This window comes from Corella eumyota, chromosome 2 (assembly GCF_963082875.1).
Source record: "Corella eumyota chromosome 2, kaCorEumy4.1, whole genome shotgun sequence".
NCBI classification, from domain to species: Eukaryota; Metazoa; Chordata; class Ascidiacea; order Phlebobranchia; family Corellidae; genus Corella; species Corella eumyota.
Genome location: NC_137491.1, coordinates 10,571,825 through 10,582,173, shown reverse-complemented (window position 1 = coordinate 10,582,173; position 10,349 = coordinate 10,571,825). Strand labels below are relative to the sequence as shown.

At 29.4% G+C, this 10,349-nt stretch overlaps 2 protein-coding genes across 2 annotated transcripts; one reads left to right on the top strand and one right to left on the bottom strand.

The window, feature by feature from the left end:
* Positions 1–200: 200 nt before the first annotated feature.
* LOC145743498 (uncharacterized) lies at positions 201–1,159 on the bottom strand. Its single transcript, XM_082561477.1, has 2 exons — positions 1,051–1,159; positions 201–902 (listed from the first exon to the last, which is right to left on the bottom strand). The coding sequence occupies exons 1-2, from the start codon at positions 1,096–1,098 to the stop codon at positions 270–272; spliced, it is 681 nt and encodes a 226-aa protein (XP_082417603.1). The 5' UTR covers positions 1,099–1,159; the 3' UTR covers positions 201–269.
* Positions 1,160–6,816: 5,657 nt separating this feature from the next.
* Positions 6,817–9,748, top strand: LOC145742199 (carbohydrate sulfotransferase 1-like). The gene is made up of 7 exons (XM_082559986.1): positions 6,817–7,353; positions 7,505–7,678; positions 7,861–8,125; positions 8,327–8,444; positions 8,579–8,659; positions 8,824–9,002; positions 9,262–9,748. Exons 1-7 carry the CDS (start codon positions 6,831–6,833, stop codon positions 9,572–9,574), a joined length of 1,653 nt encoding a protein of 550 aa, XP_082416112.1. The 5' UTR covers positions 6,817–6,830; the 3' UTR covers positions 9,575–9,748.
* The last annotated feature ends 601 nt before the right edge of the window (positions 9,749–10,349 follow it).

The window sequence follows — 10,349 nt, the reverse complement described above, 5'->3', positions numbered from 1 at the left end:
ATTCCCCTTGTTTTTGTTATCATATATACACCATTTAAAAACAAGGCTTTAATTTCATTTGATGCGTTCCATTTTAACTAAAATGAAAAAAAAATTGATGATACTTTTTATAAAGAAGTCTATAAAAAACTAGTTTTACGTCAAAATTTCATTTATTAAACTTATTGTAAAAAAGGTAACCTTGGCATTCTTACGTTTTCGTTCTGAGTTTATTTTTCTTTTTAAAAAAAGAGACACTGGAAATAAATAATAGCATAATCAAAAAACAATTATACACTTGACAGTCTAAATCGATAATTATTTGAATTATAAAAGTTATCATCTCCAGGAAAACGTCGAAATAACTGTTTATAAATTTGCCTATGTTTCTTTGAGATATTTTGTCGTATTTCAGAGTGTTTGGAACCAATTAAATTAACACACAACCAACAAATGCAAATAAAAACAGAGAATCCAGCAATATAACCATATGACCTTTGCACCTCCTCGCACGAGTATGGAGAAAAAATATAAGATTGACCTCCTGGCTTTGAATTAATAAAGTCGTTGACGTCAAGTTTTGTTTCACTACAAATGCACATTCGTGATGTGGGAGTGTAGTAAACGTTTGCAAGAAACCCACTTTGGTCTTGGTTAGCTTGGTTATTGATATTAAGATCAATTGCGCTAACAATTGTTGAACATTCTGGCAAGTTTTTGTTGCTTAATTCAAAATGTTTTTGGCTTAGGTAAGATTGCCTTTCAAACAGGTTGTTACTTTTTTCTACCATTTTTTCTAAAATTTCATTTTCAATTCGATGCACGTGATTGATTTGGGCAACTCTTAATTGATACGCCTTATTCAGAATTAAAATCGAAGATAACAAAGACGAAAGAAACCCAAGAGTCGTCAGAATATAGACCTAAAAGAAACATGGTAATTTTAACGCGATGGTCATAATACTTGGTTAACTTATTTTGAAGTATACAACGTGAATCTGATTGATAACATATATAACGTAAATAAAAAATTGCCGCAAATATTTTAGGATTTTAGTATGTTATACTTACTCCTATGCTGTTTTGACATACAGAACATTTTCGTCGTAAAGGGTTCATGCTAACAACACGATCCCATATAGTTTAATTCTTTAAATATTACATAAAAACTAAATATAAAATGCAAAATATGGTTGTTAACACAAAGTGATTAGCAAAGCAAAAACTATAAAACAATGCTGCAAAAACACTAAAAATAGATAAAATAGACGCTTTAATCTAAACGCTTCAGTTTGTTGCTTTTTTGTGAGCGTTAACAGATTTGTTAAACAATATGCCATCAAACCTTTATTCTTTTTAACCAAATGGCTTGGTATGTTTTCGATTTATCATAATATAAAACGATCCATTAGACAATACACTATCTACGGATATCGGAATTGTGTGGGTAATATGATAACCTATGGAAAAAGTTAAAATAATAAATTGGCAATTTTGTTCACTTTCGTTTTTGTGCTACTAATGCCACCTGTCCGTCAATTTCTGTGTCTAAAGTATATCTTATGTCTGGAATAGACTGTATACTATTACAGAAATATCTAAATTTTTTTGCTGAATGTAACTGTAGCGTGTGTTTTAAGATCTGACCACAACTTTCAACATTTATATCGTATATATTTTAAACGACATATATTAAATCGATGGACTGACTTAGTTTACTTTACTTAAAAAGTTGCCAAAAGTTTAGTTTAAATTCTTTATTAAGCTCAACTTTTTATGTCTTTTCATTAACATATATTATTCTTATCCAATCGCATAGCCAAAACTGGATTCCTACAGTTTCTGGTACAGTTTATAACCCTTTGCCGTATGCGTACCGGAAATTAAATACAATACTATATTATTCATTGTGTTATAGCTATTTGTCGGTTTCCAATTATAACTGCTAGACTAAATGTTTAAAACTGTGGAACCAACTTATCTGCAAAACACATTATAGTATACAACGACTTAAACACGAATATTTTCATTTATTAATGTGGTATAATGTAAAGGCGCAACCAACTGTAAACTACATCTAAACCTTACCGTTAAATTGTAGGGTAAATGGGTATACCTGATTAAAAAAATTTACTATAATAGTAAAAGTTCTAAAATTACGCTTTTTCATTCTGCGAACGAATCAATTGACCGTTACAAAAGTGAAACTTCTATAGACGGTATATCTTGTTTCACAAAGCATGGACGTTTGCAAAAAACTTCTTTTAAGATACTAAAACGATTTCGAAAAACGTGTTCAAATATATAAAATCAACATGTTAAGTAAACAAACACGATTAACTAAACCTCATGTCGAATAAGTAAATAATCAAATAGGCACATTAGTATATCGTGGTATTTTAAACATTTTAGGCAAGTCAGAAAACATTTTGGGGTGGTTTATTCATGTTTTTACATAAAAAGTTTTAACTATTGGTTAATAAAGTGTATGTTATTAACATTTTCTACAACAACATTTTTACATGATGAAGTCTGTCAACATAATTTGTGTAAAATCTTATATAAACAAAGCTTTTTTTTGGATAAAATTTGGCTAAATACTCACTTAAAACTGTTATTTAATATTCGTTAATTTGTCCAAAAAATTGTATTTATTAGTTTTTTAGATGTTTTAAATTTGAAGCAAAAAAACAGGACAAAGTGTAACTTTTTAAAATGTTTTGTCACAAATAAGTCAATGCCTTTACTTCAGGTTAACCTGTCAAGCAAAAGACGATTACTTATTGGCGATATATTGTTTTATTAAACATATTTTAATTATTAAATTTTTATTATTTAAGTTAAAATTACAACAGTAATTTATAAGAGGGTTACAAATAAACCCTTTAAAACAAAGAAATTTTCCGAAAATTAAAATAAGTTGTTCACGAGATGGCGTTAGTAAGCCTTATTTGTCTTTCAATAGTTTTTTTATGTATGTCTATCTATAGGACATGGCATCAAATTACGGGCCAAAAGGTTTTTGGTTCGAGCTGCACCAATACCACACTATCCACACTTGAGCTCGGCGTTTACAGATTGTCTAAACATATAACGAAATTGCACCCACCCCGAATAAAAATATGAATAGAACTTATTACCATAACGTTACATAGAAAAATAAGGTCTGGCAATAACAAGAAGTTAAAATTGCATTATCATTGGCTGGAAATTACGCAAAATCGAATATTTTTGAGAATTTAATTTTATTTATAACAGATAATTTTTGGGTAGTGTATTGCATTTTGTTCAGTATTTATTGCTTACATAAAATTTAATGATATATTTGATCAACAAGATTATAGGTTTTTAGGATTTTAATTTTTACTTTAAACTTTTTAAGATTGATTTTAATTATATTTTTTAAAGTTGGTACTCGGTAGTTAAAATTTTTTTCCTGCCGAAAAATGTGGGTGATTAAAAATTTTTACCAAAATCATTGTTGTGCTATTTATTCTCAAACATTGGATTAACAAAGACACCTATTGAGCAAACAACGTAGCACACAAGATCAATTATACTCTGACGATTGGTTGCGTAAGTTTCGTACGTAAGTGCGTAAAGTAGTTGACCCTAGGAACTTAGTAACTTACGCTATAACTTGAAAAATAAAGAGAAGGTATTACCTTCATCATTTAAGTTAAAGAAATCGTAATACCCACCCAGAAAGTAAACAGTATTTCATAACATCGCCGAGTAGGATTTCCTTGCTAGTTAAGCAATTTATAGGAGGAATTCGCAATAATATTTATAACAATTTATGTTCATAAATTAAAAAAAAAATTAATATACTTGAATTATTTTTAAATACTTTTATATTCAGGCGATATATTAAGTCAATTGAATCAAGTGACGTTCGTATATAATTATACATAGCGATAAAGAGGAGTTGTTCTGAAGTACTTTTTAAATGAAAATATAAATTCGGAATTTAATTTAGCAATAAATATTTGTAAAAAAACGTTTAAAATTTTGGTTTCCCGAAATAATTTATATGCGATCTTTTCTCAACAACCAAACAAAGTTTTGTTTGAAGACATTTACAAAAGAAAAATCATTCGCTTAGTCCTTCACTTGAAATTTACTTTGGGAGTATTGAAAAGCAAAAGCAAACAAGCCATAAAAACGTATTTTAAAGTTTCTTAACTTAAATGACCATGTACATAAGGCCTCATATCTCTATTGTTGGAATAGCATTCCACATGTATAAGTTTTACTGGAAAGTTGTTTTACACGCAGATATCAGAAAGGTATCACGCAGTTAGCTTATGACAAAGTTAAATACTTGATATCTTTCCCAAGATATATATGTACGACAGTTAAATAATCTTTTATTTTAAAGCACGACATTTGTATAAATGCTAGAATAATTTACGGTTAGTAATCTTTTAAAATTTATCTTTTAAAATTTATCTTTTAAAATTTATATCTGGACTTACTATCCGACTATTTAAAATTTAAATAGTCGGATAGTAAGTCCAGATATAGCCTCAGCAAACGCAGATTAACGTGTTGTTGACAAGACCAAAATTAAAGAGGCCTAAAAAGTGGCATTTTAACTGTTGGCAAATGGTAAATTGAATGACTGTATCATTTAGTATAAACCGCAAACAACCCATATCGGTGTATAAACCCCAATACCTTAGTTATGTATTAACTGTGAAATTGAAACCAAAGGGGAAGCAATCAAATATATTAAATTCTATGACGATGGCGAATAATAACAAGTTTGTTAGATTCAAACTTTTTTGATAGAGCGTGGCCGGTTAGCAAAGGTAAACACACCTTATAGTATTTTATATCGAAGTCGAAGTAACTTTTCACAAATTAAATATTAAAAAAACATTTTTGTTACACAATCTTAATTATGATTGCGTAATGTACAAATGAACCGCCGTCACGTTTGTTATTTGGCTTAATTCAATTACCAGTTTACAAACGTCAATTACCGGTATTTATTTTAACTGAACGGCGAACGATCAAAACTTAATATTTTTTAATATTTAAACTTGAATCAGAAACTATTTATTGTGTATAAGAGAATTAATTGACTTTAGTTTTTCGTGTGAATGATAATAAATCAAGTTCAATTTTACTCTTTTGTAGGCGTAACAAATTAACATTTATCGGTGAAAGGCAGTCGGTCTAATTAGTAGCAGTCAGACTATAGTATTGGCTGGTAATATGTAAAAATTGCGTTAAGTCAGTTTTACATTTTAACAGTACAAAAATTAAATATTCTCTAGGGAAATAATATAAAGTTAGCTGATATATTTCAGGAAATGAAAAAATGTTTGTGCAAGCCCGAAAGTTAGATTGTTTAAATGGCATGAGTAATAGGTAGCGTAGATCACAGCACGAAATTTTAACTTAGCCTACTGTAGTTTCGGAATTAAATTAAAACACAAATTTGTACAGTCTGACAGATGATAAGTTGTTTTAACTTTTATTATTAAGTACATTAAAAGTAATAGTGAGGTCGTAGATATTTTAAAAAGATAACTAGATTAGAAAAAATACGTATTGACTTCTTTTTATATACACATTTTATACAAAAAAGCGTAGACAATAAAAAGACACTTTTTCAGTTGTAAATTCCATTATGTTGTAAAGATAGATAAAACATGATTATGCCATTTGTTTTCAAATCCAAATACGACCACAAGGGTTATTTTAAAAAGTTAAAAGTAAATTAAGCTGTTTAATGGAATACTATGACATATATTAAACGTATCCCCATGGATTATAATTATTCAGCGAGTCGCACCATTTACTAGTTACATCACTTCGATGAGGTTAACTACACAAAAAATCATTCATGCGGCGCATAGCTGCTATACTGCATGACTTACCATCACTATCAAGCATTTAAAGCTAATATTTATATTTTTTTGAAATTTTTCAGACTTTTAGTCTTTTGACAGCTGCAAAAAGAAAGTAATAAAAAAAGAATAATTTAAAACATGTTATATTTAATTGAATGCCTTAGTATGTTTATTTGGTAACAGTTTTGTATGTTAAACCACCAGTAAAGAAGCCCCATATGTTTATTAAGGGAAATGACTCGAAAAATCTCAACAGGAAGCGATTAATTTACTTTAACCGCATTTAATGGCGTGTACTGTCGGTAAACATCGTCATACGTTAAATTATGCTAAATCAAAACCCAATAAATAGGGCCCCACATTGTTAGCACACATTCAAAAATAACATTAATGCATGCTTTAATAATTGACAAGAAAGATCCATACTACTTTAAAAAATCAATAGTATTCCAGGCTATCAAATGTGCGATAACAATCTTTGTCACTAACGAACACATGATAGACATTATCTTACATTCATATCACCGCGGGCAAGTCTTACAGACAAAATAATTAAAATTAAATACTTTAGCGGTACTTTCTTTGTTACATAATATATGAACAATTAGTAAATACTAACACTTAAATCGCTTTTGTAATTAGGAAATGCCGGTTTTTATTTAATTTAAAATAAAGTGGAGTTTATTAAAAACTAAAAGTTGGTGCGTTTTGGTGTGCTTGTATTACGTAGTTTTTAAATATCAAATTCGAAATAAAATGCCAAAGCAAGCTTAGCAGAGCAGTGTTTAGCGATGCGCAAAAATCTAATTATTTTAATAAGTGATTCATTATTTTGCGACCGATATTTCTGAATTAAATCCAATTTTATTGTAATTATGTTCATTATAAAACAATAATATCAATTTAAAGTAAAATGCATCTCACCATTGAAATAATAATAATTTATTTTCTGTCACTGCTTTTAGGTTGCAAATATCAATATAAAAAATGGTGACCAAAATAAGTAAAAATGTTGGACAGGAAAAGAAAGTGTTTACTTTCTGCATGAAAAGCTTAACGACAAGGTCTATATGCCTACCCTTTATTTTAACCCTATGCATTATATCTTTAATGGCATCTTCGATTCAGTTCTCCAGCGATATTCCTAAAATAAACGTGGCGAGGCTTAACCGGGCGCTTTCTTTATCAAAAGAGACAAGTTTATCAAAAACATTAATGGGTGGTGGCCATTTAAAGACAAGAAAAACGAACGAAGTTAAACTAAAGCCAAACGAGCCGATATTGTTTGTGCCACAAAATGGAAATATTCGAGATCAAGCAAAGAAGCTAAGAGACAAGAAATTATTTAAAAAGGTGGAAAAAAATTCAACTGTTTCCGAAGTAAAACAAAACGTGTTGCTGGATTCAAAAAATGGTACAAATTTAAGCGATAATTCATCACCAGTTAAAAATATTAAAATGGAAGAAAATCTTAAATCGGCAGACAAATTGGAAAATAAATGGGATGCCGGTAAGCACATAAATTTAAAAGAAATATAAACTAGTTCTACATAAAAAAAATATTAATTCCGTGTTATTTGCTCTTAGTAGATTAAAAATTGTAACTTTGTTAAAAAAATTGTAACTTTGTTAAATTCCAATTATTTTCGTGTATATTTTAGATCTGCACCAAGGTCAGGCTGCCATGAAAAAGAAAGTAAGATTAGATGAAGTAGATATAGACAGGGAAAAATTTCTTAAAAGTGCTTCTCGTTATACGTCGTGGTATAAAAAGAACCCAAGATTTACAGAATACTATAGTTCTAATATAACACTCTTACCACAACAAACAAATGGTAAGGGTTTGATTGCAAATTGTAAAAAGAGCTAAAATACTTTTTGGTAAAAATAAAAACGCGCAAACGATTAACTTTATATTTTAATAAATATTTAAAACGCCTTCCTAACAAAGCTTGGTGGTTTAAAAAACTTCTCTAATATTTATATTTTGTTTTATCTATTTTGTTGTATATTTAAGGTGTCATTGTTCTCACTAACTATCGATCTGGTTCCACATTTTTGGGAGAACTGTTTAATCAACATCCGGACTCTTTCTACACCTTTGAACCTCTTATTTTCTTTACGGGAGGATGCTCTCCCCAAGTTGATCTAAAAGTGAGTCTACTCGAAAATTTCCTCAAGTGTGAGTTTCCTGAGATTAGTGACGTCTTCCGGAAGATCAAAGCTCCAATGAGGAAGAGTTCGGTGGACGTTGAATGTCTAACTGATAATTTTTGTTTTAGGTAAGCTGTAACAGTAAAACTCTTGATTAAAAAAAACAATAGTTAAATTTTGTTCTTAAATAAACATAAAGTGTCGCTTTGATAGAAACTAAAATTTATACAATCAAAAACCTTTTTTAAACACGCTAAAAATATTTATTTAATTGATTGTTTACTGTTTACTTTATTCTTTCAAAATTTTAAACAATATTTTTTGAGCAGAAAAAAGAACAAGGATTTATGCCAGAAAGATTTGTGTCCGTTTGGCAGATATCCAAAATGTTATAAATGTGGACCCATTCATTTACCCCGTGTTAGCAACAAGTGTAGAGCTAAAAAGGTGACTTTTTAAGTTTAACTATAATATGAAGGGTACGCAAACGTTGTCAAGTAAATGTATTTCTTCTGAAAACAAAGATTACACTTTAAAAATGCGAAACTAAATTGTTTTTAAATAAAAGTTTATTTTTGTAGATGTCAGTTCTGAAGGTGATACGCTTATGTGATATTCTACAACTTAAACCGATCCTTACTAATCCAAATCTGGATATAAAGGTAAATATATTTAATGACAATATACTTTTTTATTCTTGAAACAAGTAAGATAATAGGATAACATTTATGGAGTTTTAATTCAAATAAGGCATATCTTATTTAGCAAAATTTTCTGGCTTTTGTAAATCATAATTGTTATCAAATTTTTTTTTGCTTTTTTTCAGGTGATTCATCTTGTACGAGATCCCAGGGGTATTGAAAGTTCGAGACTAAAGATCGACCCCAAAAGACCAATCGTAAGCGACTCGAAATCAACCTGCGATCGGCTTTTACATAACGCAGAAATGGGTTCAACTAACTCAAGCAAACTAGAGTGGTTACAAAAACGATACATGCGAGTTAGGTTTGTACTTTTTGGAATTTTAATAATATTTATGATTAATTATAACGTGCATTGCGTTGTATTAATTATTAAAACTCTTTTAAAGTTTAAAAGTAGGGGAAATGTTGTAAAGAGTTATATCTTTCTTGCACTTAAATTGAACTTAAACATTTTATTATAACGTAATATGCGTTTATATATATCGCCCTTGTCAAACCGTTTTTTAAACCTTAAGCCTCCTTTAGTAAACAACAATAAAAACCGTGCGTCTTTGTTGTAGGTACGAAGATCTGTCGCTGGAGCCTATCAACAGCGCAGCAGAAATTTACAAATTCGTTGGCTTACCGTTTTTGCCTGAAGTTCGCAAATGGATATTAACCAACACCCAAGCAACAACTTATTTAAAGAAGAACCCGTACACCACCAAGCGGAATTCTGCATATACTATGCAAGCTTGGAGAAAACACTTAACGTTTGATCAAGTTATGGAAGTTCAGCATCAATGCGCTAATACAATGCAATTCTTAGGCTATAAATCAGTAAGCAGTCAAAGCGAACTAGAAAATTTCGATAAAAAGCTTTTGTTCAGATAACGCTGTATCGAAATTAATTTGCTGTTTAAATTTAGGTTACTTTCAATAGTTTATATTTTTTCGCACATTTTAATTTAGAAGCGTACTTTACTAGTTTTATTAAATCAGATTTCGTCGCCCAACTTTTAATTGGGTGCGTTTTATGATGTTTGCACAATTCGTTATTGTTCAATACTACTGTTGTTTTTTTATTTATTTTTATTTATTTAAATCAATAAATTCATTTTTATACACTGTCGTTTATAGATTACCTTTTAAAAGCGTAATTTTAAATACAAACTGTAAATACATATTAGGTGTACCTAATACGTAATGCTCTGTATAGATCTTATTTAAAAAAAAACGAGATTCACCATTATAGAAAATGGCAATGATTAAGCAACGGGTGTACCGAGGCAATTTTACAAATTCCATTAACAACAATTATTTACTTTGAACGTCGTTTTGGGGTATTTATAATGAAAGCAATCGAAATACAAAATTTTTGTAATTACGCTAAGATTTTGAGCCCCGATTCGAAACAGATGGTTTCTTTGTTTGCATATACAAATGCACCATTCATTTTAAGGTTATGCCAGAAACTGAAATAAAAATAGCAAACCAATTACTAAACAAAAAGTCATGCAATTAACAACAAACTTTATATTTAGCTTTTATTATGTAATTTAAGAAAGACCGTCACGCGAGATTTATCGCCTTATTTCAACTACCCGAAAAGGGGAGTAATTTTTGCAAAATTGGTGTTAACTTTTGCTGTGGTTGAAGATATAAAACA

What these genes read in the sequence shown, in the direction of transcription:
- LOC145743498 (XM_082561477.1), bottom strand. Translation starts at nt 1,098, where the DNA reads ATGAACCCTTTACGACGAAAATGTTCTGTATGTCAAAACAGCATAGGA. An exon ending in TATGTCAAAACAGCATAGGA is followed by an intron (nt 903 to 1,050) that starts GTAAGTATAACA and finishes TGTTTCTTTTAG; the next exon opens with GTCTATATTCTGACGACTCT.
- LOC145742199 (XM_082559986.1), top strand. Translation starts at nt 6,831, where the DNA reads ATGGTGACCAAAATAAGTAAAAATGTTGGACAGGAAAAGAAAGTGTTT. An exon ending in CTTACCACAACAAACAAATG is followed by an intron (nt 7,679 to 7,860) that starts GTAAGGGTTTGA and finishes TGTATATTTAAG; the next exon opens with GTGTCATTGTTCTCACTAAC. An exon ending in ACTGATAATTTTTGTTTTAG is followed by an intron (nt 8,126 to 8,326) that starts GTAAGCTGTAAC and finishes TTTTTTGAGCAG; the next exon opens with AAAAAAGAACAAGGATTTAT.